This window comes from Podarcis raffonei, chromosome 10 (genome assembly GCF_027172205.1).
Source record: "Podarcis raffonei isolate rPodRaf1 chromosome 10, rPodRaf1.pri, whole genome shotgun sequence".
Classification (NCBI taxonomy): Eukaryota; Metazoa; Chordata; class Lepidosauria; order Squamata; family Lacertidae; genus Podarcis; species Podarcis raffonei.
The window spans coordinates 70,648,603-70,676,024 of record NC_070611.1 but is presented as its reverse complement, the minus strand read 5'-3'; the positions used below and the strand labels follow the sequence as shown (position 1 = coordinate 70,676,024).

Here is a 27,422-nt window from a genome sequence, read left to right as displayed (position 1 = left end):
GGAAGCGCGGGCGGAGGAGCAGCTCCCTGCGCCGGCTGTGCACGGGGCTGGGTTGCTGGACGCCCGAGGGGGTCTCTGCGCAGGGATGCATACCGGGCTGGCCGTGGGGCTGGTCTTCGGCGGCTGCTGCAGCAACGTGGTTTTCCTGGAGCTGCTGATCAGGTGAGAGGCTGGGGGGAGGAAGGATAGGGAATCCACCTGCCAGGATCGGGGTGGGCATCCCAAGAGGCGCAGAACCGTGGGGTTGTGCATTGGGCAGGGTCCCCCAAAGGTCATCCATCCCAACCCCCCGGCATGCAGGAATCGCAGCCCCTGGCAAATGGCCACTCAACCTCTCGTTTAGAGCCTCATAGAAGCAAAAGCAGCGGTTGACTATTTGCAGCTGCGTAGCCGGGGAGGGCAGGGAGGCAGCTGTCCACCTCTGCCCCCCCCCAATAAAGTAAGATAAATAAAAATACTTAACTGAAATTATAAATAATCAGAATGATTGGAATTGGGAGGAAGGAGTGGGGCAGGGATATGGAATCCACTTGCCAAGTTCAGGGTGGCGTGGGCATCCCGAGAGGCGCAGAACCGTGGGGTTGTGCATTGGGAAGGGTCCCCCAAAGGTCATCCATCCCAACCCCCCGGCATGCAGGAATCGCAGCCCCTGGCCAATGGCAAGCCAACCTCTCGTTTAGAGCCTCATAGAAGCAAAAGCAGCGGTTGACTATTTGCAGCTGCGTAGCTGGGGAGGGCAGGGAGGCAGCTGTCCACATCTGCCCCCCCTCCCCAATCAAGCAAGATAAATAAAAATACTTAACTAAAAGTATAAATAATCAGAATGATTGGAATTGGAACGCTCGCTGAGCTCAAAAGAAGGTAATTTAGAACAACTGTTTGCGGAGACGTCTCGTTCCGAATCTGCTAGACAGAGCCAGGCAGGGGGTGGTGACAGGTGGGAGTATATAAACTATATATTCTGTATTGTTATGCTATTAGTATATAAAGCCCTTAACAACTCGGGACCAGTTTACCTGCGAGATTGCATTTCTCAGCAGAATTTGCACCGTTACCTGTAATCCCTGTTCCACATTTATAAGAACTGTGTTGTTTCGTGTGGCATGACTCACTGCTACCCTTCGGAACTCCCTGCCTGTTGAAATCAAGCAGGCGCCTTCACTGTGCTCTTTTCCAGCACCTGCTGAAAGCGTTCTTGTTTAGAGAAGCCTAAGCAGATGCTTAGGGACGCGGGTGGCGCTGTGGGTAAAACCTCAGTGCCTAGAACTTGCCGATCGCATGGTTGGGGGTTCAAATCCCCGCGGCGGGGTGAGCTCCCGTCTTTCGGTCCCAGCTCCTGCCCACCTAGCAGTTCGAAAGCACCCTTAAGTGCAAGTAGATAAATAGGTACCGCTTTATAGCGGGAAGGTAAACGGCGTTTCCGTGTGCGGCGCTGGTGCTGGCTCGCCAGATGCAGCTTGTCACGCTGGCCACGTGACCCAGAAGTGTCTCCGGACAGCGCTGGCCCCCGGCCTCTTAAGTGAGATGGGCGCACAACCCTAGAGTCGGACACGACTGGCCCGTACAGGCAGGGGTACCTTTTAAGCAGATGCTTAGAAAGTCGAGGTGATTTTAATCTGTTTTAGTGTGTTAACTTTGGCATGCTTAAAAGTAGGTGATTCCCCCCTCCTCTTTCCATTTTGTAAACCGCTTTGAGGCTTTTTATAAACTAGGTAAAGGTAAAGGGAGCTGTGACTGTTGGGTCCAGTCGCGGATGACTCTGGGGTTGCGGCGCTCATCTTGCTCTATAGGCCGAGGGAGTCGGCGTTTGTCCACAGACAGCTTCTGGGTCATGTGGCCAGAATGAGTAAGCCGCTTCTGGCGAACCAGAGCAGCGCACGGAAACGCCCTTTACTTTCCCGCCGGAGTGGTACCTATTTATCTACTTGCACTTTGACGTGCTTTCGAACTGCTAGGTGGGCAGGAGCAGGGCCCGAGCAACGGGAGCTCACCCCATCGCGGGGATTCAAACCGCCGACCTTCTGATTGGCAAGTCCTGGGCTCTGTGGTTTAGACCACAGCGCCACCCTTTTATAAACTAAGCAGCATATAAATGGATTGAATGAATGAATGAATGAATGAGCTGGCTTTGCCAACCCCTTCGGTGCTTCTTGGGGAAAGTCCAGTGTGTGGATAGTACTAAATTAAATGGACTAATGGTGTAAGGCCTCTTACATGTGTTCCCATGGAACAGGTGAATCTGAGATTTATTTTTATTTTTTAAATGCATCTAAGGGTGGGAGGCAGACATTGGCATTTCAGCTGTGAGGAAAGCAGCAAGCTGGGCCTGTTGTTCTTGAAATGGTTTTCAGGATATTAAATTTCTGTGTACAGCGTCTCAGACTCCCTTTCCTTGTTGCATGAGGGGGGAAAGAGCAGGGATACCCTGCAAATGCTCTCTGAATTCTTTAGGGAAACTGAGGTGCAGGTCTGGCTGGGTAGAGGTGAGTCATCCATCTTCAGATTGTGTCGTGGCAGCGAAACCGGCTTGGTTTTTTTAATGTTTGATGTCTTGCTGTGCTTTAATTTGTTGGAAGCCGACCAGAATGGCTGGGGCAACTCAGTCAGATGGGCGGCATATGAATAATAAACTGCCACCGCCCTCATCTGTATGGTTGCACTGTGGGTTCACATATAAAGCCAAAACGTTGGCACAGCTCCTTTACGGATCCATTCTGGGCCCGCCAACCTCCTCGTTCATTCCCTTTGAAAGAGTGCAACCCAAACTCCTCAGAGCCCTTCTACAAGTTCCTAGATGCAAGTCGAAGTTCATATTAGTTCAACATCAGTATATACTGTATTTTTCGCTCCATAAGACGCACCTGACCATAAGTCACACCTAGTTTTTAGAGGAGGAAAACAAGAAAAAAAAAATTCTGAATGAAACAGTAGATGTATGATTTTTGTGGTTCATGCTGTGGTCACAGACATGATATGTGATTTGACGGTGAATTTGGGGTAGCCCAATGCAAAAATCCTGAGGATCCATGTGGATCTATGCTTTGTAACCACTGTTTTTGCATCATTGCGGCCCCACGAAACAGCAGATGCGTGGTTTTTTTGGTGCAGGCTGTAGCCATGGACATGCTATGTGATCTGATGGAGAATTTGGGGTGACCCAATGCAAAAATCCTGAGGATCCATGTGCTTTTACCTCCCCCCTCCCAGGCAGCCTCCTTTATCGCTAGAGTCCCTTATCTCCCCTCCTGATCGCTTGCTGATCAGCGGCTTTGTTTCAACACCCCCTTCCCTCTTTCTTAAAAAAAAGAAGCATGATCTGCGTTTTGCCCTTGGGCAATTCGGCTCCAGGGACCGGACCACACATTCACTCCATAAAACGCACAGACATTCCCCCTTATTTTTTAAGAGGGAAAAAGTGCGTCTTACGGAGCGAAAAATACGGTAAGCGGCTAACTCTGAAACGGCTTCCCCGAGGAATTGCCCCATTGATTCTGAGTCACCAGTTTCAGTCTGGCTATCAGACAGCAGTCTTAAACACTCTTCAGAAACTGGGCCTTGCTCCCCAACCCTCATAACTATGGGCCTGGGCCAAGCTAGATCCGTGGTTAGGCAAAGAATCATGGACATAGAAAGACAACAGGACTGTACAAGGGTCCCTGATTATAAAATCATAGAAAACAGGAGATATGTAGCCGCTCCAGCAGCATATCTCTATTTCCTCACATCCAGAAACGCAAGAAGGGCTTTTGCTCTTGCTAGAAGCTCAGCCTTGTCCTCACCGGTTCTGGAAGGCTCCTGTAGAAGAGTCCCATACGCACAGAGACTTTGTACCTGCCCATTAGGGGAAATGGAAGCCCCAAACATATATATTTTAAGATGTCCTTTTTATGTTGTGATTCATAGAGACACCATTGATCCCTTGCTGAAGAGGCTCTCCGATCTTTCAGACAAGTCTAAACCGAATCCTCTCCTCTTAGGCAAAGATCACAAGACTACCTGGCTGGTAGCCAGATTCTGCGCCCAGATTTGTAGGCACAGATCGTCCTCTAGAATAAAATAACTTACTAGGGAAATGCTGAAGTCACCCTTCAATTTTTTATGGTAGCCCAAATCTCAGTTTTACAGGTGTATGTATATATCTCAATTTTAACTCATGAGCTATTGCTGCAATCTGCTCTGATTGTATATTTTATCTTTATGAACGCTGTTTTTATTGTGTTATGTTATGCGAGCTGGTCTTTGACCGTAATAAATTATCTATCTCTCTGTGGGTTCACATATTCTGGAAAGGAGGGAGGGTGAGAAACTTGGATTCTCAGCTGCTGTGAATGCTGCCATCGTGATCTCTCTAAGGCTTATTTGGCTAGAGAGGGCCTTCTTTCCTCCCTTCTTTGACAATCATTCGTAGCCGAGTAAGATTGTCTTCCCTGAACACGGTCTTAACAGTGAGTCCGTAAGTGACTGTGGAGGCCAATTCTGGATCCACACGTCCTTCCACAGTGGGGACATAGGTTTCTGGGCAGGAGCTGATCACGGTGTGGATTTGCCAAGCGTGCCTTCCTCCTTTTCTTCCTTACGTCCTGAGTTTGAGCATCTTCAAAGCCCATACAAAATAAAAAAATTCCTTCCAGTAGCACCTTAGAGATCAACTAACTGGGAAGGTGAGCTTGGGACTTCCTGCGTTCAAAACTGCAGCCCTTCCCTTCAGCTTTTGCCAAGAATGCAGCAGCAGGTGGACTTTGTTAAGACGCCATGTGGGGTTCCCGAGATACGAGTATCCCTTTGGGATCACTTCAGTGCAGGTACGTTGCTCTTTAGTCCAGCGTTGTAAATAAGCTCACCAAAGTTGCCAGCGTGCAGATTCTTTTAGCAGCTTGCAAAGTCTCTGTCTGCATCTTACATTTAAAGCAGTATCGTGCCACTTTTTGCATTCACGGCCTTCCCAAAAGACTCCCAGGAAGTTGGAACAGCAGTTTGTTAAGGGTGCCGAGAGTTATTAGGAAATCCCTCTTTCCCTCAGAAAGCTATGTTAACCGAAAAATCTGAGGGCTCCTTTGGACAAAAGACAAGGACACCAGCCAGGAATACCAGAGCAAAGCAGCAGCCAGTAGGCTTGGTCTTTATTGAAGACTGTCGCGACAAGACTCCCACCTGCCACCAGGTGGAACAAGATGGAAGCCCAGAACAAAAGAGAACCCAAACTTTTATTAGCTGCTAATCCCCACGTTACACCCCCCCCCCAACTACATCACTAATACGTCATAGTTGCATCATGAAAGGGGAGGTCTGGTGGCAGGAATCTGAGCATCGCGGACCCTACCCCATGGTTCCCCTTGCCCTCCACCAAACACCCATCCAGTGTAAGAAAAGAGATATTTACATTTCCCTGTTTCCCAGCCAAGTGAATCACACCCTTTTGTCTTCATCTGGGTTTGTTACTTCTGGAATGGCTACCTGTCTGGCACTCAGGTATCAGGAGGCCAGGGATTATCCCTCAGGCAGAGGGGCTGCTGAGTAGCTGAGCTCACAGGTCTATATGAATTTCTGAAGATTTCCTAGTGAGCCAGTACATAGAGACAAGGGTCATCTAGCCCAACCCGCTGCCTTGCAGGAACCTCAACACACGGACCCCCATCTAGTCTGAAACCAGACCGGACCCTGCTTAGCTTTGCAGGCATGCTAGCAGTTTTATTCTTGCGCCACGAGCTTTGAACATTCGGTCCCCTTTCTGCTCTGTGAGACGCAGCTCTCAGATTTAAGAAGTCATTTTGAACCGACCCTTTAAAAGTGCTTGCAGCCAGGATGGCCCCGGTTTCTGTCGTGGCAGGTCATGCTATAAACTCTCTTGCCGTAGGGCGGAGGTGTAGCCAGCAGTAAAAGTCCTCATTTAGAATAACTCTTGATGTAGCTGGGTAGACAAAGCTGCTTTTATGTTTGCATGAATGTGACTGACTGCCTGGATTGTTTGTGTTGGGTGTTGACACAGGAGCGGATGATGGCTCTTTCAAAATATGTTTAGGAGCTTGTAAACCTTTGCAGCTTGAGATTGGACCTTTTAAGAAGGACCCCCGGGAGGGAGAAGTTTCTGGGATTCACATAAGACTGGTCTGCTTCTTCTTACATAGGTCGATTCTTAGCCACGTTGCATTGCATATAAAGTGATGTCAATTCCTTCCAGGTCCTCGGTTTTTCCCCTTCTTGGAAATGCAATCCTTTTATTGTTTTAACTCTTGGTTGTTGCTGTAATTAGAAAAGGGTGTGAGGTCTTTTTTTTAAAAAAAGGAAATGTAAAACATTTAACATGGCACAAAACTCAGGATTCAATCACTTCTTTTTGCCTGTCTGATTGCCTTTCACTGCCGTCTCACAAACAAATACACCTTTGGGTTTTGGAGCTTTATAAAGACCCCAGCCATCTTGGCAAGGCAGGGTCTGAAATGTGAGCACAGCAAAGTCCTTGCAAAAGTACCATATTTTTCGCCCCATAGGGCGCACCGGCCCATAGGGCGCACCTAGTTTTTTGGGGGGGAAATAAAGGGGGAAAATTTTTTTCCCCCCAGGCGCTGGGCTGGGGCGGGGGAAGCCCAAGCTTCCCCCGACCCCAGCCCCCAGAACAGGCAGCTCTCCGCAAGCCGTGGGAGCCCAGCGCGAAGTCGTGACGGGCTCCCACGGCTTGCGGAGAGCTGCGCGAAGCCCAGGGCGCGCTCCGCTTTGCACCCCGGGTTTGGGGATGCAGGCTGCTATCTGCAAGCCTAGGGAGCCCGGCGGGAACACCCGCGGGCTCCCCAGGCTTGCGGATAGTTTCCTGAAGCCTGGAGAGCGAGAGTGGTTGGTGCGCACCGACCCCTCTCGCTCTCCAAGCTTCAGCGAAAGCCTGCATTCACCCCATAGGACGCACACACATTTCCCCTTCATTTTTGGAGGGGAAAAAGTGCGTCCTATAGGGTGAAAAATACGGTAATTAAAAGGGTGCAATCTTTCTCTTTGTTTTATGTGTGGTTAGGGACGGAGTTTTCAAATATAACTTCTTTCTTTCTTTCTTTCTTTCTTTCTTTCTTTCTTTCTTTCTTTCTTTCTTCGTTCCTTCCTTCCATCCTTTCTCTCTCTCCCTCCCTTCTCCACTTCAAACACAGGGAATTTCCAGGATGTGGGAACCTGATTACCTTTGCCCAATTCTTCTTCATAGCCATCGAGGGTTTCATCTTCGAAGCCAATTTTGGACGGAAGCGACCCACCATCCCAATCAGGTACGGCCACTGTCCTCAAGATGGGAGCCAAGGTTATGTGGGTCCGGTGACACCTGGGGGAGCACAGAATGTTCCCCATCCCTGGCTTACGGGGGGGGTGGGGGTGGAGAGTGTCTTCAAGGGGCTGCTACCAAAACGGGTTGCAGAGATTGCGTGTCAAGACCCCGCAACCACCCCCTCGTTGAAGAATAAACACGCAGGACACAAATATTAGCTTAACGTTATTGGGCAAATTTTGGACACATCTTTATTGATTACAGAATGTGAGTGGTATTGGCTTAGGCATTGAATGAACCAGACTATATCTGACTCCTGCCCGTTGCGCAGGGAGCCTGGTAAGGGTAAGCCACCAGAAGGGGGAGCCCCGTCAATGCAGGCGAACTTGAGCTCCCCGAGGTGTTCCCGACGGGGTTGTGTCATGGCCCTAGCCCCGCCCTGGGCTTTGGACAAGATCTACACCCCCAGATTCTTGTAACGGAATACCCTTAAGCTTGGAGGGGCAGGTGATGGTCACACCTCCCCTCTCCCATCATAACTCCCAACATGCTCTGGTTATCTCTCGCTTGGACTACTGCAATGCGTTCTATGTGGGGCTACCTTTGAAGGTGACCCGGAAACTACAACTAATCCAGAATGCGGCAGCTCGACTGGTGACTGGGAGCAGCCGCCGAGACCACATAACACTTGAAAGACCTACACTGGCTCCCAGTACGTTTCCGAGCACACTTCAAAGTGTTGGTGCTGACCTTGAAAGCCCTAAACAGCCTCGGCCCAGTATACTCAAAGGAGTGTCTCCACCTCCATCGTTCTGTCCGGACACTGAGGTCCAGCGCCGAGGGCCTTCTGGCGGTTCCCTCGCTGTGAGAAGCCAAGTTACAGGGAACCAGGCAGAGGGCCTTCTCGGTAGTGGCACCCACCCTGTGGAACGTCCTCCCAACAGATGTCAAAGAGAAAAATAACTACCAAACTTTTAGAAGACATCTAAAGGCAACCCTGTTTAGGGAAGCTTTTAATGTTTAATAGGTTATTGTATTTTAGTGTTTTGTTGGTAGCCGCCCAGAGTGGCTGGGGAAACCCAGCCAGATGGGCGGGGTAAATAATAAATAATTATTATTATTATTATTATTATTATTATTATTATTATTATTATTATTATTACTACTACTACTACTCCGTGCTGGGCTTACGGGGCAAATCCCTTTGCGGTTCTCCTCCCAGGTACTACCTGATCATGGTGGCTATGTTCTTCACAGTCAGCGTGGTGAACAACTACGCCCTCAACTTGAACATCGCGATGCCTCTGCATATGATATTTAGATCGGTGAGTCCTTTTGCTTTTTTTAATATATAATATTTATTAAGTTCCCATTTTATCACATTGAACCAAATCCTGGGCACAGCATAAAGCAGGTATCCCCAAACTCGGCCCTCCAGATGTTTTGGGACTACAATTCCCATCATCCCTGACCATTGGTCCTGTTAGCTAGGGATGATGGGAGTTGTAGTCCCAAAACATCTGGAGAGCTGAGTTGGGGGCATGCCTGGTGTAAAGAATCTGATATGTACCTCAAATCTTCTTCTTTTTCTATAATTTTTATTACATTTTCTGGTTTGCATTTTAGAATATTCATTTAGACAACCTTAAAATATCGATGACTTCTTTCTTCTTCTCTTCCATGGTTCATTTTGCGTAACATAAATCCCTGCATATTTTACATAAACTAAACCATTCAGGATGCCGTCATTATATCCATCAAAACTTATTTACACTGTTGAATTTATCTTAAGGCTGCCAACGTTTTCAGGTGTACGCAATTCCCCCCCATATATTCAATAAACGTTTTCCAATCTTCTTTACACAGCGTGGTGTAGTGGTTAAGAGCGGTAGTCACGTAATCTGGGGAACCGGGTTCGCGTCTCCGCTCCTCCACATGCAGCTGCTGGGTGAACTTGGGCCAGTCACACTTCTTTGAAGTCTCTCAGCCCCACTTACCTCACAGAGTGTTTGTTGTGGGGGAGGAAGGGAAAGGAGATTGTGAGCCGCTTTGAGACTCCTGAAGGGGAGTGAAAGGCGGGATATCAAATCCAAACTCTTCTTCTTCTTTAAACGTATGTTCGTCTTGTTCTCTTATTCTATATGTTAGGTGCACAAGCTGTGCATATTCCATCAATTTAAGTTGCCATTCTTCTTTAGTTGGAACCCCGCTCGTTTTCCATTTTGTACCCCAAATCTTCCAATCTGTTGTAATATAGCTGTCAGATGCTGTTGTGGTTGCTCAGGAGCAAACAGGCAAGACTCCAACCTGTCTTTTCCAGGCTTTATTATCTGTACAAACTATTTACAGTGCAGAGCGTCGCAAGTCCATGTCTGCTCAGTCGCTAGCAGAATCTGGGCGTGGCCGGTCCTTATACCTTCCCCAGCATAACAGTCGTGTGACCCCCATCCTTCTCCTTCCCTCTCTGCACCCAAACCTACTGCGCAGAGAGGGTGCTGTCAAAGGGGGACTCGCCTCCCCTCCGCTTTGCTCAGGCTCAGTGTTGAGGCTTTCCCTAGCATCTCCTGGTCCCTGCGCCCCTTACCCACTGGAGGCAGGGCTTCCCTCCTCGCCAGAGTAGGAACTGCTTCGCAAGATCTTCGGAGGCTCCATGAAACACAACTGCCCTTCCACCTCTCGCCTCTGAACTGATGGCACTTCCCTGACAATAGCCCTCATCATCCCTGATCATTGGCTGTTCTGGCTGGGGGTGATGGGGAGTTGGAGCCCCACAACATGTGGGGACTGCAGACTCCCCATAGCTGCTCTTCAACATAACAACTGCCTGGCTAAATCTGCCCCTAGCCTGGCTCCCCTTTCTAAACAGCAGCCAGTCATAACAATGTATTTCAGGAGCGCTGCTAATTAACAGCCGAAGAAATTTATGGAACAAAGGTCCTTATTATTATTGCAAGGCTAAATGCCGTGAGCTATCTCGGTATTGAGCAATAATGTTTAATTTAAAAAAGAAACATAAAGGAATTCTGTGTGCTCTTTACACTTAGTGTGTTTTGTTTACCAATAAAACAAAATTTATTTAAAAACTAAAAAGCGCCAAGTGCTGTTGTCATCGGAACAGCATTTTCCCAAGATGTCGTTTTCAGGTGATATTAATAGACAGGATTGTAAGTTGTTTTTATATGCAATGACGGCAGCAAGAATATTATTGGCACAAAAATGGAAGCAAGACGAAAGAAGAATGGCGGATTAAATTAAAGGGCTATGCAGAGTTAGATACGTTAACAGGAAAGATTTGAAACTTGCAGGACCAGAGATTCTTAGAAGACTGGAGTAAATATATGAATTATTTGAAAAGCAATTGTAATGAACAGATTATGCTTGTAGGACTGCAAGAATTTCTCTAAGGAGGACTATTTGAAATATTGCAAGAAAGACTATGAAGAGAATTATGAGTTAATGATAACTAAGAGTAAAAGAAAAATTAAGAAATTCAGAATAAGTGGTAAAGAATGGAAAATCATCAGAGGTTGTTGACGGAAGTCTAAAATATTGTATAAAATAAGAAGTTATGTTAAATGATTGTTGGAAATGATATGTTTAAAAAACCCCAATAAAAGTGTGTGTGTGTGTGTGTGTGTACACACACACACACACATACACACCGTATTTTTTGCTCTATAAGACTCACTTTTTCCCTTCTAAAAAGTAAGGGGAAATGTGTATGCGTCTTATGGAGCGAATGCAGGCTGCGCAGCTATCACAGAAGCCAGAACAGCAAGAGGGGTTGCTGCTTTCACTGCGCAGCAATCCCTCTTGCTGTTCTGGCTTCTGAGATTTAGAATATTTTTTTTTCTTGTTTTCTTCCTCCAAAAACTAGGTGCGTCTTGTGGTCTGGTGCGTCTTATAGAGCGAAAAATGCGGTGATACAATATATATATATAGAGAGAGAGAGAGAGAGAGAGAGAGAGATGTCATTTGCAGGAGTCCCCTAGCGAGGTGCAGTACATAAAATGGTAGAGTTGGAAGGGACCCCAAGCGGTTATCTAGTTCAACTCCCTGCAATGCAGGAATCACAGGTGTACAATCCCTGACAGGTGTCCATCCAACCTCTGCTTAGAAACCTCCGACAGGGTCCACCAGTTAGTCTTGTACCTTCGATACCCCAGGGCCTTGCCATATACAAACCCTTCACCCGAAATCTCCTTACCTGTCTATAATCACTGACATCACTTTAGCTCTTATTCACTGTTAACCCGCTTGGCTTTTTCCTTCTTTCCATGACCCTCTCCGGCTGCCTGGCCTCTTCAGGGATCTCTGATAGCAAACATGGCTCTGGGCATCATCATTCTGAAGAAAAGGTACGTCTTCCTTATTTTGCTGGGGCTGAGAATAGTCCAGAGTTGAGGTAGCGGACGGGATGGCAAGGGAAGCTGGCGTGTTGTCTGTCACCCACTAGCGGCTGAGCCACAAATGGGACGGTGGGTTGTTTCTTCTGGAAGAGGGGGCCTTTCAAAAGACAGGTGGCTTTCCAGCTCTTGTAAGGCTTCAACTCTTAAGGCACCATCTGCCTTATCTTATACCTACAGGACCGCCTCTCCTGGTATGTCCCAGGGAGGACCTTACGGTCCTCAAACAAAAACATCTTGGAGATCCTGGGCCACAGGGAGGTTAGGCTGGCCTCAACCAGAGCCAGAGCTTTGTCGGCTGTGGCCCCGATCTGGTGGAATGCTCTGCCACAAGAGACTAGGGCCCTGAGGGACTTGACATCTTTCCGCAGGGCCTGCAAGACGGAGCTGTTCCACCAGGCCTTTGGCCAAGGCACAGTCTGACCCCCTCCTTCGGTAATCCTCATAGCACTCCAGCCCAATGGTTGCCATTAATTTGATTCTGAACTGATTTTAGAATGAATTGATTTTAGAATGCTGTGTTTCTTTTATTGTTGTTAGCCGCTCTGAGCCCGGCTTCAGCTGGGGAGGGCGGGATATAAATAAAATTTGTTGTTGTTGTTGTTGTTGTTGTTATCTGGCACAATTCAGCACGGCCAGAAGTTTGGGATGATGGGATTTGTAGTCTCAACAACATCAGGAGGGCCCCGGGTTGGGGAAGGCAGCCCAAGAGGGTTGGACTAGATGACCGCTGAGGTCCCTTCCAGCTCTTGTGATTCTGTGAGATGGTATGGTAAATGTGTGTGCATGCCAGTCAGTCAGTTTTATTGCACATAGCCAAAGGCTGCCGCAATGTACACAGAATCATCCAACAATTAAAAGAAAATATACTGGATTAATTCAAAAAACTTAAACATTTATATTATCAAGACATTACTTACTCTAAACAGAGCTATAAAAGTACCTTAATATTCAAGACGTTAAACAATAAAATTTATAAGCTATAATTATCACATGGCCACTGATAATGTTAATTAATACATTGTGCAATTATATTCGGAGTTTGGCGATAAAGATAGAATATAGCTTGATGTAGATAGGGTCAAATAAATTCATCTCCTTTACAGTTGGTGGCTACCTTGGCTATATAATTTGCTCCAGTTTTCCTAGCAGCAGTTGCAAAGAGTGCTACACGCCGGGTCATATACTTATCTGTGTCTGCGAGGAGATATAAAATCATGTCAGAGGGGTTCTGGCCAAGGGACCTTGTCATTGCTTTAGTTATGTGATATCTAAGGGACGTGGGTGGCGCTGTGGGTTAAACCAAAGAGCCTAGGACTTGCCGATCAGAAGGTTGGCGGTTCGAATCCCCGCGACGGGGTGAGCTCCCGTCACTCGGTCCCTGCTCCTGCCAACCTAGCAGTTCGAAAGCACGTCAAAGTGCAAGTAGATAAATAGGTACCGCTCCAGCGGGAAGGTAAACGGCGTTTCCGTGCGCTGCTCTGGTTCTCCAGAAGTGGCTTAGTCATGCTGGCCACATGACCTGGAAGCTGTACGCTGGCTCCCTTGGCCAATAAAGCGAGATGAGCGCTGCAACCCCAGAGTTGGCCACGACTGGACCTAATGGTCAGGGGCCCCTTTACCTTTATGTGATATCTCCGAACCATGAGGACTAGGAGAATGCGTTTTATCCTTCCTCTTCTGGCTTACTAGCTGGAAGCCGAGATCCTCAAGGCTTTGCCAGAGCTGTCGGGTTCTGCCGCGGAAGCCCAGTCTATGCAATGATTGTTGCAACACGGGGTCTTACATTGACACATCAACAAAGGGTGTCGTTCCCTGTAAGGTGGGCTTCCTGCACGGCCCTGGTTCTCCTGAAACCCTCCCTGTCCTCCACCTGTACAGGTACACCATCTCCAAATATACCTCCATAGCTCTGGTGTCTCTGGGAATCTTTACCTGCACCTTCATGTCAGCAAAGCAAGTGGTAAGGACCGCCGCGTTTCCACCTCCTTCGCCATAGCTGTGTGACCACCAGCACGCCCCCTTCCTCTTGTGAGAGCCAGTGTGGCGTAGTGGTTAAGAGTGGTAGTCACGTAATCTGGGGAACCGGGTTCGATTCCCCGCTCCTCCACATGCAGCTGCTGGGTGACCTTGGGCCAGTCACACTTCTCTGAAGTCTCTCAGCCTCACTCACCTCACAGAGTGTTTGTTGTGGGGGAGGAAGGGAAAGGAGATTGTTAGCCGCTTTGAGACTCCTGAAGGGGAGTGAAAGGCGGGATATCAAATCCAAACTCTTCTTCTTCTTCTTCTTGTACGCAAATCACCGTCAGAAAGAGTGCAGTTCAGTTCCTTGGCTTAAAAGCAGGGTGTCCCCCCCCTAAAGCAGGAATGACTTGGGCCATATCCGGCCTCTACCGGATTTCTTGTGGCACCAGGGATCGGCAGCTGGCGGCCTGCGGGCCTTGAAGCAGTTTTATCTGGCCCCTGTAGTCTTGCCTCATTTGAATTTGGTTGTCTTGGCAGGTTGCTATGCGCAGGACTGATTGGCCAGCATCTGAGCCGTCACTAACTCGCCCCGCTCCTTTGGAGTGTTTCCCCACCGCTACCACCTTTTAAAACATGGATTATGTACGGAAAAACGTTTTCCCACTTGTAAGGAAAAGCGGGAAAAAGATTAAATATAAAGGGATAGAGTCCTTGGTTATCTTTAGGTTTTGTGCATCATGTCCCTTGGTGCTCAAACACATGTGTTTCATAGCTGTGAATCCCACACACCTAAGGTAGTGTTGGCTGTGTTTTAGGGCCAGTTGCTAAGGTCCTCTGGCTCTGCAGCAAAATACATTTCCCTTCCCCAAGTTGTCTGTCCCTGAATTGCAGGTTGCTCACATTTCAGAGGAAAGCCGGCCGCAAGCCAAGCAGGATTTGGTAGGAATGTTCTCTTATTTAAATGCACAGGTTGAATTTCTCTCTCTCTTTCCCACATCTGTGTCTTTAGAGTTCTATGTCAAGCCCAAGTGAAGATGAAGAGAACGTCTCTGCTTTCATCTGGTGGCTGCTAGGTCTGTAACTGCTAATACTTTTATGGTTGTGTTAGAACTGGCTTGCCATTCAACAGAAAAAGCCCAGTGTGCATAGCACTGATTGACCAGCGCTTGGGATGTGGCAACCCCACACCTCTCCCTTCTTTTTAAATGGCTTTTCCACGTTATCTTTAAATAACATGACAAACAAATGGTCCAAGCTGTTTGCCATTTAATGTGGGACGAGTAAAAATCGCCTCTATGTTACTAAGCTGGAAAGATAGACAAAAAAATGGGTGTAGTTTTTTATCTCTCTTATGCCACAAACGACTAACATGTGCAGACAGGAGGCTAGAAAACCATTTCCTGGGCTAGCTCAGCCTTCTGCTTCTAGAGTCCCTCCAGAAGTTTTGAGCCATAACTCACATCAGCCCCAGCTGCCCAAAACATCTAGACGGCACCAGGATACAGGAGCTGGATTATTACTGTTTTGGCAAAGTTGTTCTAATTCAGAGGTTGCTTGGCTCGGAACAAGGTGTGATGTGCTCTGCACCAGAGTGGAATCCAGACTCCAAGCCAAACTCTGTAGACTGACTCACCTGTACAGACCCTTTGCAGATATTGCGTAATGTTAAGGAGTGTTCAGACATTCCCATAAATGGAGTTGCCTGAAGCTTTTTTTCCCCTCCCATGGATCAAGCCCACATTTCCCTTCTAACCTTCATCATGGATTCGACAGACGCACTGATTTGCTCGCTGTCGCCTGTCTCGTTCCTTTCAGCAGGCTTCGCCCTTTGACTGTCTTGCCTTTAATTAACCACAAGTTGCAACATTTATTGGCAGAGATGCTGCCTTAACACTTTAAGTATACCTTCAGTATACCTGAAGGAGTGTCTCCATCCCCATCGTTCTGCCCGGACACTGAGGTCCAGCTCCGAGGGCCTTCTGGCAGTTCCCTCCTTGCGAGAAGTGAGGTTAATAATAATAATAATAATAACAACAATAAGTTATTTATACCCCGCCCTCCCCAGCCAAAGCTGGGCTCAGGGCGGCTAACAACCAATAATAAAAACAAGTTGAATGAATGCAAATTAAAAACAAGATTAAAATACAACATTAAAACATTAAAATGCAGCCTCATCACAGGAGGAGAAAGGAAAAAAGAAAGAGGGGGAGGGAATCAAGTTGATTCCAAGCCAAAGGCCAGGCAGAATAACTCTGTCTTACAGGCCCTGTGGAAAGAAATCAGATCCCGCAGGGCCCTGGTCTCATGAGACAGAGCATTCCACCAGGCCGGAGCCAGTGTTGAAAACTTTAAAAAGTTATAGGGAACCAGGCAAAGGGCCTTCTCGGTAGTGGCACCCGCCCTATGGAACGCCCTCCCACCAGATGTCAAGGAAATAAACAACTATCTGACTTTTAGAAGACATCTGAAGGCAGCCCTCTTTAGGGAAGTTTTAAATGTTTGATGTTTTGTCGTGTTTTTAATATTCTGTTGGGAGCCGCCCACTGTGGCTGGGGAAACCCAGCCAGATGGGCGGGGTATAAATGATACGCTATTATTATTATTATGAATTAGTATTACGAGAAAAGCACCATAATCAGTTAAGCCCAGCCTGTTCACCTCACTGTTGTGTTTGCAGGTATCCTTGCGCTGACCTTTGCTCTCCTCATGTCGGCCCGGATGGGGATCTTCCAAGAGACCCTCTATAAGAGATTTGGCAAGCACTCCAAGGAAGCCCTCTTCTACAACGTAAGTCTCTGTGGACCAGATCGACTTCTTTCCTTTCTTGACAGAAGGTAAACCGGACAAATCCACCCATGCGTTGGACGTGGGACGATGAAGTTCAGGGAAAGTTAGACATTCGGTTGAAATCAGTGCAGTTTGGAACAGTTGGTACCCAAACTTCCTCTGCTCACCATAAGCTCATTCCCAGTGCCCCCTACCCTATAAAAAGTGGTATTCAGAATAGTGCTTTTACACGATTGACTCCCAAAGATAACAACACAATAAAATTCGAAATTATTTGCACGTTTCTTCAACATCCAAGGAAAACCGTTTTGCTTATTCATGACCAAATGATACCAGGTTTTCAAAGTCTGATAGTCATTTACATCTCTGCTGCCCCCCGCCCCCCTTCCTCTTAGCTTAGCTTACCTCACAGGGTTGTTGTGAGGCTAAAATGGGGAGAGGGATAACCCTGTGCACCAAAACTTCAGCTCCTTAGAAGGAAAGGCAGGAAGCAATGGAATAATAAGTAAATAGTTTATTTTTTAAAAAAGAAATGCTGGTTGTTCTGTTAGTGCACAAGTCCTGTCCCGGTTTCCTCTGGGGCATCTCTCTCAAGGTCTTCTTTTCTCCCGACAGCACGCCCTCCCCATCCCAGGTTTCCTGCTTCTGGCTCCTGACATCTACAGGCATGCCCTTCTCTTCAGCCAATCTGGTAAGCTGGGCGCATTTCTCAATATTGCTTCTGGACAGCTTCCTGCTATTGGCCAGGAAACAAATTCAGCTCTGCTGGGTGAGGCCAGTGTCCCATCCAGTCCAGAATCCTGCTCTTACATAATCCTGCACAATAGGAGTATAGCATCTAGATCAAGGGAAGTAATAGTGCCACTGTATTCTGCTCTGGTCAGACCTCACCTGGAGTACTGTGTCCAGTTCTGGGCACCACAGTTCAAGAAGGACACTGACAAACTGGAACGTGTCCAGAGGAGGGCAACCAAAATGGTCAAAGGCCTGGAAACGATGCCTTATGAGGAACGGCTAAGGGAGCTGGGCATGTTTAGCCTGGAGAAGAGGAGGTTAAGGGGTGATATGATAGCCATGTTCAAATATATAAAAGGATGTCACATAGAGGAGGGAGAAAGGTTGTTTTCTGCTGCTCCAGAGAAGCGGACACGGAGCAATGGATCCAAACTACAAGAAAGAAGATTCCACCTAAACATTAGGAAGAACTTCCTGACAGTAAGAGCTGTTCGACAGTGGAATTTGCTGCCAAGGAGTGTGGTGGAGTCTCCTTCTCTGGAGGTCTTTAAGCAGAGGCTTGACAACCATATGTCAGGAGTGCTCTGATGGTGTTTCCTGCTTGGCAGGGGGTTGGACTCGATGGCCCTTGTGGTCTCTTCCAACTCTATGATTCTATGATTCTATGGTTTATGGGAAACCCATAAGCAGAACCTGAGCACAACAGCAGAATCGCCAACTTGTAATGCCCAGAAATTTATATTCAGAGCCATTCTGCCTCCAATATGGAGTGCAGCTATTGTGGCTGGCTGCCATGGACAGCCTAGCAGCAGTTGCCCCTCCTTACCTCGCTCCGTAAGCTCTCCAGTTACCAGAGATGACGTTCTCACAGTCTGTGCCTTACACGGAGAGGAGGACGTGTTGCCTTAGGCCACATTTGCACCATGAATTCAAAGCAGCTTTTGTACCACTTTGTCATGGCTTCTCCAAATAATTCTGGGAGCTGTACAGTGGTACCTCGGGTTAAGAACTTAATTCGTTCTGGAGGTCCGTTCTTAACCTGAAACTGTTCTTAACCTGAGGTACCACTTTAGCTAATGGGGCCTCCCGCTGCCGCCGCCGCATGATTTCTGTTCTTATCCTGAAGCAAAGTTCTTAACCCGAGGTACTATTTTTGGGTTAGCAGAGTCTGTAACCTGAAGCGTCTGTAACCCGAGGTACCATTGTACTTTGTACAATGTAGTGTACATTGTAGTGGAGGAATGTGACCGTGGCATAGTGTGGGTTGCTAGTGCCCGGGGCTGTGCAAACCGGGGTGTGAGGGAGGGAAACAGATGGAGTACGTATGCGCATTCAACTGCCCTAGCGGTGTCTGCGTCATTGCAGCCGCAGAGATATATATAAAATCAACTATTATATATATATATATATAATAGTTTTTAGGAGACTCCCTAGTCCCCTCCCAGAGTTAAAATCCCCAGAATTCCTTATGAAGAGAGAGTGATGGTTCAACCACACTGACAATTGTTGTTGTGGGAGGTGAGCAAGCATTGTCCGACTTAATAGCTTCCACTACTGTAGATTTTCCTAGAAATGGCAAGGGATCCATGAAGCTGTGCATTTGTGTGTCTCTCTCAGCCTTCTGCTGAGTCAGACCTTTGGTGAAACCGAAGCCTGCAGAGAAACGACCAGAGGGTCTCTATGAATTCACAAGACCGGTTCTTTCTGAAGCTGAGATGGGCCGCTGAGAAGAACAATATCCTTCTTGGTCTGTTCCTGGCTTCTAGGAAACACTTGCTGTGGAATCATAAATTAGATGGGGAACCTTTGGCCCTCCAGGCAATACTGGACTACAAGTCCCATCATCCCTGACCATCGGCCATGCTCGCTGGGGCTGATGGGAGTTGTGGTCCTACAACATCTGGAGGGTTACAGGCTCTCCATCTTTGGACGGGATGAATCCTTGGGGGCATCTGATGCTGGGATGGTTGATGAGATGTGTTCTTGGTCAGATCTGTTGGAAACCTTGTTTTAGTACATTTGGTACATTTCAGTGCACCTAAGAGCAACACCTGGAGGGAGACAGGCAGTCTGGTGAGCTTGTCCCTCCAAAGCTGGCTACGGACCCCTCACCTTTCTCTTTCTTCCTTACTTTGCAGAACCGTTCCAAGTCCCAGTTATTGGGGTCACGTTACCCATAATGTGGTTCTACCTCATCATGAACATCATAACTCAGTATCCTTTTTGGAACAGGTTCAGCGGGTGACGAGCTTAACTTTCTCTGAGGCTGGTGTGTGGGTTGTCTGAATGTTGCGTCTCGTCTAGAAAACTAAAGTTGGTTTGTTTGCAGTAAATTCTAGCTCACCCCTTCCTTGAATGTTTTAAATCCTAGAGCGGGGAGCAAAGTAGTAAAAAAATAAACGGAGGAAAGCAATATACAAAAACAGCAATATCATATGAACACGACTAATAAGGAACTTCACAGTTCTGTCGTAAGGTCATGCAAAATCGCAGCAATGCAAATTAATGCTTCCAATTTAACAGAGTGCAGGCCTCAAGGTCAGTGGGGCTACAGATGGATTTGCCGACCCCCCCCATCTCTCCTCTGCTTATCAGGGTGGCGGCAAGTGGGTTTGCCGATCAGAAGGTCGGTGGTTCGAATCCCCGCCACGGGGTGTGCTCCCGTTGCTCGGTCCCAATCTAGCAGTTTGAAAGCATGCCAGTGCAAGTAGATAAATAGGTACTGCTGCAGTGGGAAGGTAAACGGCGTTACCGTGCACTCTGGCTTCAGTCAAGGTGTCCCGCTGCACCACAAGCAGTTTTGTCCTGCTGGCCACATGACCCAGAAAGCTGTCTGTGGAGAAAGCCCGGCTCCCTTGGACTGAAGCGAGATGAGCACCACAACCCCGTAGTTGCCTTTGACTGGACTTAACTGTCCAGGGGTCCTTTACTTTTTTACCTTTTTACAGACCATGTACAGTAATACCTCCGCCCTGGCGACCATCCAGTTGGCGAATGTCGGCGGCAAACCCTTTACTTCCAGGTTTGCCGCTCACGCATGCGCAGAAGCACTAAATCCTGCTTCGCACATACGGAGAAACACAAACCACTCCACGCACGTGCGCAGAGCAGCACTTTGTCGAGCATCCCTTTCGTTGAGCGTCTGGGGTTCTGGAACGGATCCTGGACTCAAAACAAGGTACCAACCCAAAAACGCTCAACCTGAAGCACCTTTAATCCGAGGAATGACTGTATGTTGTCTTTGCAATTCTGACAACTTTGGGAGCATTCAAGATAATTGTTATTACCAAAGAACTATCCATGTCTGTGCCCTTTTGTGCAGCCAACAAACTCTCGTTTCCAGTCCAAAGAAGAATCCCTTCACCAAAAGCCACATCCTCACCAAAATATATCTATTTTCCCCTTCTATTTAAATACGTGGCTGTGCCTATGCAGCCCTCTTATTTGCTCGCTTGCTTCAAAGCTTGTATCCCTCCATTTCTTCTCTTGCGTTCTCTCCATCTTAACTCCTCCCTCAGATATGTTTGCATCCGGGGCGTCTTCATCCTGACCACAGAGTGCACCTCCCTGACGGTCACACTGGTGGTGACCCTGAGGAAGTTCATCAGCCTCATCTTCTCCATCCTGTACTTCAGGAACCCCTTCACTGCCTGGCACTGGATCGGGACCCTCTTTGTCTTCGTGGGGACTTTGATGTACACGGAAGTGTGGAACAATCTGGGGCCTCTGCTGGACCGGAAGCAGAAGAAACAGGCGGAGAAGCAGGAGTGACGGCCGATGTCCTCGCCTGGGAAAGTGGATGTCTTCTCCACTGAACCATGGAGAACCACGGTTTTCATTCGCATTTACTCTATATGGTGCCGAGCAACAGAAGATTCCCTTCTCATGGAAGCGAGGGGTTGATTTTTGTAATACAAAAATAACTGGTTTTGGCTATGCCAAGCGGATGAATGAATTCCCTGGAATGGGGAAATCCCCTTTTATTTTATTTTATTTTATTTTTTTCCTGGCTGCTGAGGTAACAAACTGAGCTTGGGTGAGGTGAGGCCTGCCACCATTCTACTTGAGATGGGCCTGTGTGTTTTGGTGCCAGCTGCATGTCTGACGAGACGCCGTGCGATTCACACAAAGCGCAAATTCTGGGTTGAGAGCCCTCCGTTCGTCTTGTAGCCCCGGTTGCCACCTTGAAACGCCCAAACAGCCAAGAGGAAGGAAGGCCAAATGGTCACATCCCAGAGATTTAACACGGGGAAGTCGCCACAAGGTGACTTTCAATACCCGTGCGTGATTCTTTGTTTGGAACTGAGCTTCACGGAGTGCGGAGTGGCATTCCACACGCCAGTTCAACCTTTCGAAATTTGAGGCTTACACCCATGGCAGTGGATAACCTCTCTTGCAGCAAGATAATGCCCAGAGTGAGTTTTTTGTCGCACCAGCTCCAGGTTTGATGGTGAGACCCCCGTTCTAGCTGGGTGGCTTCTGATGGTGGGCTGCAGCCACAGCAGCACCCCAAATTGGGCAAGGCCACAGCAAGCCACCATTAACATTTCCCACAGTGCCTCTGACATAGCATCTCTCTGGGGCATTGCGGGAAATAAAACTGGAAGCTCCCGGAGCCAGCTGCTTTTTAAAAGAAGGGTTCAAGACATGCTTTGGAGGTTATCCCTTCCAGAGTTCTGGGACCTGCCCGACTCTGCCCCCTCGTATTGCTGCTTTCTGCCCTGCCAACGCTAGCCCTGCCTTTCTCCTCAGTAAACAAGTGGCACATAGGCTTGGCTCACACAGAACAAGAAACCATGGTTTGCCACTGTGTGAAAGAGCCTTGTTCGCCTGCCTCCTCTCAATGCACTCCAGTTGCGTCCTGTGCTTCCTCTTAATGTGGCAAATGGATTGCACATCAGAAATTTGAAACCGCAATCTAGCTGGTTTCCTGTTCTGGTTTTCAGGCAAACTCATGACAAAAGTGGGGGGGGGGGGGAGAGAAACCAGCCACAAAACAAATCTGCTTGAAAAACCATTTTATACAAAGTTCTTTCTCTTTGTAAAAACTTTTTTTTTTTTACAAAACAGCTTGATGATTTTGTTTCCTATTTATTAGCCCCAGACTTTGGAATGCAGACTTTGAATTGTACTTCGCTGTCTCGTTTCCTATCCATCTTGTTTGCTATATTTGTATATTCCCTTGCCTAAAAGGGAAGGTTTTGTTCTGAAACATGTCAGGCCTGGAATAAATATTATTTCAAGTACCTGACGTTTTGCTGCAGCTCCCCTGCATTTTTTTAAAAAAAAGAAAGCAGGAAGAAAATCTTAGCCCATGTGGGAAAGAGGGAATATACAAGCCTGAGGTTTCATTCATGCAGCGTCAAACCATGGTTTACCCAAACGCTTGCCGGGACGAGTTTGCCTTGCAGGGTAACTGGACACCATAAAGTTTTGAACAACAAGGCCCTCCTCAGGGGGGCAGCCAGAGATGTGTGATAAGCTTGGAATGTGGGAAAATGCACATTTACTGCCATTTTAAAAATGGCTTTTTAAAAAGAAATGGTTATCCAGCTTGTTTTAACAAGCAAAGAGGGCTTGCACAAGAGTGGGGAACTTGCCGGACCACCAGATGTTGCCAGACTACAGCCCAGGCTGGGACTGAACATCTGGAAAGCTGCAATATTAGCCCTCCCTGGGTTAGTCAGACTTTAATGCAGAACATCCCCTCAAAACTACATTTCTCAGAACCCTTTGTAACAGTTTGCAGCATGAATGTGCTCAGAAGACTGATCTTGGGCAAAAGCGAAGCTGTGGAGGCCCAATCCAGTGTTAGAGTAGCAGTTTACATCCATACCATGCATCTAGAACAAACTTGCGCCACTTTGACAGCCATGGCTTCCCTCAAGGAAACTTGGGAACTGTGGTTTGTTATGGTGCTGGGAGTTGTTAGGGACCCACCCACCCACCCCAGTCATAGCTGTCAACGTTTCCCATTTTTTAAGGGAAATCCCCTTATTCCGAATAGGATTCCTCACAAGAAAAGGGAAAAGTTGACAGCTATGCCCCCAGTCCCCTGCAATTCCGAGTTCCCTGGGAAGAGGGGATGGATTTTGTTAAGCCATTTTGGGAATTCTGGTTCTCCGAGGGGAATAGGGGCTTCCTTGTAACTGTGCTCTTAAACTACACTTCCCAGGATTCTGGCTGAGGGGTAGGGCAGCCATGACTGTTCAAAGTGGTATGATACTGCTTTAAAGGTGTGGTGCGGATGTGGCCTTACTCCCCATATCTCCCAATGGGAGCAGGGCAGGCCCTCCCCACAAGAAGGAGGCCTGGCCTTCAAGGGGGCAGCCAGAACCAGGTCTACTAACTTGGTTTGATGGGCCTAATCCTGTGTTATAAAGTAGCAGCTACTTCCCAGGTGCTTTTGTTTGTTTGTTTGTTCACTCAAAGTTTGAAACCCTGCCAGCATTGAGGCTCAGGCCTGGAGGGACAGAATGCTAATGGGAAGCCTTTGCGGTTCAAAAAGAAACTTAAATTATATTCTAAAAGCAGCTATTGTTGACGGAAACATTTAGTGTGACGCCTGTCGCATTATGCTGTGAAGCTTCTCCCTCTGTTACAGGCAATTACGTGAAACGAACGGGAACTTGAATTGTTCAGAGTTTTAAATGTCTGGGTTGTGCCTCGACCTGATCCATCCTTCTGCACTGGTTCTCTTCGAGATTTTTTTTTTATTTTTCTGTGTTAAGCTTCTCTCGTCCCAGGTAACATCCTCACTATGTGTCTGCATATTTATCGGTAAACGTATTTGCAAGTCAGTTTGAACGCTGTCTTTTAGATAAGATGTCTTTTCCATGCTTAGCGCATCAAATGTTTGGTCGCATATTTGCATTTTGCTTCCCACATCCCACGGAGCCCTGTGCGTTTTCTTGCATGCTGTGCTATGAGCATCCTGTGTTTCTGGCATCCTGGTGTGCCAGGGGGGCAGCACCTCCTATGCATTTTTGGACCCAGGGCTCGTTGGAAATCCATACATGGATGTGGGGATCGCTTCGGTTCTCAAAAGATGCATCTCCACATGTGTGTTTGCAGCTGAAATAGCCTCCTGTGATCGCCTGCAATGCCCTCTTTAGCTCACCCGACACAAGGGCTGATGTGTTGGCGGCTTCAAAATGAAAACAGGATCACCTAACCTTTGGGGCGCCAGCCTTTGGGGCGTCACTGTCACCAGCAGGTGCACAGGTGAGTGCCCCCAGGTAGCCTCTCAATTTAGGAACTGCCTCACAAGGACAAAGGGTATGTCTCTTTATCATCATCATTATTATTTTGCTAGAGGTTCCTCTCCCCCAGTGGAATTAGGATTTTAGAAGTTTCTTTAGCGAGTTCTACCTCTGCCTCACGTAAATCTCATTGTGGAGGCACTGGGTGAAGGACTTGGAGATTAATAAATTGGAGGGTGGACACTCCCCCAGTGTTTTTGGCAATAAACAAGCTTTACTAGACATTTGAGAATGTTATCGGTGACTTGGACGAATGTTTGTACAGAGGAAAGCTAGAGGAGATATCAGCTCCCTGCTTGCTTACTGAAAATAGGGATAACTTGTAGGGTTAAACAAAGAACGTTTTTTTATGATGACTTCCTTTAGTTTATTTTGTGTACTTCCTGCTCCTCCTCGCCCCAAATAAATTTTACCTGGATATGTTTGAGGACTCCTCTAGACTTGTTTATTGTGCATTCGTCGAGATTTGCCGGTGCAAAGATTTAGTGGAGGTTGGACTATATTCGGTCTTGATTGAGAGCTCATCCAGATTTGGTTATGGGATGTTTATTCATCTTCCTGTCCCAATTGTTCATTCTATTCTTCTCAGTGTGTTTTATTATCACTTTTCCAGCTGCAAAAAGTCCACTTCCTTTTAAAAATTTAATTTATTGCGCTAGAAGCCTGGCCTTCAGCTGTGGGTACGGACTCACTGGGGGTGGCCTATGGCCGGGTCGTAACAGGAGCACTACCGCCCTGCAAATATATAGTAAAAGATTAAGAAATTGGTCCCCAAATGCATTTTCAGTTAAAAGTAGGTCCTGGGTCTGAAAAGATTGAAGTTACCTGTGTTAGAGTGGCAGAGTGCTTGAATACACATCAATTGCTCAAACCTACATTTCTCAACAAGCCCCCTTGAATCGCTCCTGCAAAATACTGATAGTCTGGAGGAGCCTAGAAACTGGTTTTAAAGGAAGACACGAGTTGGGTTTCATCTTGAAGGTATGTACCCCTTCCCACACTCTGCTTGATCCGCAAACAATTTAAGGCAGAGCTTTCCAAACTGTGTGTCACGACACGCTAGTGTGTCGGCTGCATGTGTAGGGCTGCATCTACACAGCTATAAAAAAACGCTCCGAAAATACTCTGGGGACGGACGGACCGTTTTAAAGCTCACAATGGAAAATGTCAGGTGTACACTGCCACCTGGTGTTATAGTGTTATAACGCATTTATAACATTTTTATAATGTAGCTGAGGCCTAGATGTGTCTCGCAAATTCTCCCTGCGCTCCTCCCGTGGCTGGAAAGGGGTTAGTTTAACCTCCGGCTTGCTGGTAAAACTGAATTACTGTGTTGTGAAATGATGCATGTCTCTAAAGTGTGTCACCAGTATGAGAAGTTTAGAAAGCTCTGATTTAAGGCATGTCTTTAAACTAGCGAGAGTCTCGCCAAATAAAGAGGATGGGGAAATGACTAAAAATCTGGGTTGTAGTTCACTAGGGTGGGTGTGGGGCAGCCATCCCCATCTGTTTCCCTTTCCTGCTCTTGGCTTGGATTTTTTTGGGTGAGGATGCCCTTCTTTGTCTTGGTCTGGAAAATGTGCGTCTTACCAGATTGCCCAGTATCCGTAGAACCGCAGAACATTCAGTATCTGCACATGGCATCCTATAATACAGTGGTCCCTCTGGTTAAGTACTTAATTCATTCCGGAGGTCTGTTCTTAACCTGAAACTGTTCTTAACCTGAAGCACCACTTTAGCTAATGGGGCCTCCTGCTGCCACTGCACCGCTGGAGCACAATTTCTGTTCTCATCCTGAAGCAAAGTTCTTAACCTGAAATACTATTTCTGGGTTAGCGGAGTCTGTAACCTGAAGCATATGTAACCTGAGGTACCACTGTACATGATTGCAACTTTTGATATTTGGGAGTGGATATGTGTTATTTTGACGGGACGCAGGTGGCGCTGTGGTCTAAACCACTGAACCTCTTGGGCTTACTGATCGGAAGGTCAGTGGTTCAAATCCTTGCAACGGGGTGAACTCCTGTGTAGTGATTAGTGTCAGACTAAGCGCGGGTGGCGCTGTGGGTTAAACCACAGAGCCTAGGACTTGCCGATCAGAAGGTCAGCGGTTCGAATCCCCGCAACAGGGTGAGCTCCCGTTGCTCGGTCCCTGCTCCTGCCAACCTAGCAGTTCGAAAGCACGTCAAAGTGCAAGTAGATAAATAGGTACCACTCTGGTGGGAAGGTAAACTGCGTTTCCGTGCGCTGCTCTGGTTCGCCAGAAGCGGCTTAGTCCTGCTGGCCACATGACCCGGAAGCTGTATGCCAGCTCCCTTGGCCAGTAAAGCGAGACGAGCGCTGCAACCCCAGAGTCAGTCACAACTGGACCTAACGGTCAGGGGTCCTTTACCTTTACGTGGTATTTAGTCAGATGGTGTTTGATCATGGAATACAGCTGTGTTTAGTATTTGACCGCTTAATATGTTTCATTTTTTTTTAAATGCTTGCCAAACTGAAAGAGACGCACCATCGCAAGAATGCCAAATTTTGGAAGTCAGAATTTCACTTTTAAATTCTGGAGCGGCAAAGCTTGAAAGGTGGGTGATTTTTCATTTTTGCAAAATCGAATGCAGCTCTTAGGCACATTCTGTTGTGCAAGTTGAGAATGGTGTAGCATAGTTTCCGAGTCACTCTCTCTGCTGGACTGTTTATAAGGTCCCTTTAATTCCCTTTGTGGTATCTTTTTTGCCCTGTTTGGTGGGCTTGAGAAAAGAGGAGGGGGCTGCTGGAAGATAGATCTTCGAGTTCCTTTGGCTGTCTAGTTGAATCCTCGTTGCTTTCAAAGAGCAAGATAGACGCTTTTGTCACCCAAATTAGACGGAATGGCAAGGGGCTCTTTGGGATGGTGTAAAGATGTCTTTGTAAATCACCAAACACACTTTGGGCAAGTTTCCTGGCCGCTCTCCCCTTTACAGTAAGCATAAATCGTCTGCTATGGAAACCAGGATAAGGCAAAAGGGGGGGGGGGCAAATCCCTGTTAA

The 27,422-nt window shown here is 47.4% G+C and overlaps 1 protein-coding gene across 1 annotated transcript; it reads left to right on the top strand.

Moving 5' to 3' along the window:
* SLC35B4 (solute carrier family 35 member B4) lies at nucleotides 1-22,160 on the top strand. Its single transcript, XM_053405742.1, has 10 exons — nucleotides 1-162; nucleotides 7,134-7,247; nucleotides 8,466-8,568; nucleotides 11,552-11,601; nucleotides 13,531-13,612; nucleotides 14,624-14,687; nucleotides 16,292-16,401; nucleotides 17,017-17,092; nucleotides 19,275-19,350; nucleotides 20,655-22,160. Exons 1-10 carry the CDS (start codon nucleotides 86-88, stop codon nucleotides 20,905-20,907), a joined length of 1,005 nt encoding a protein of 334 aa, XP_053261717.1. The 5' UTR covers nucleotides 1-85; the 3' UTR covers nucleotides 20,908-22,160.
* Nucleotides 22,161-27,422: the final 5,262 nt, after the last annotated feature.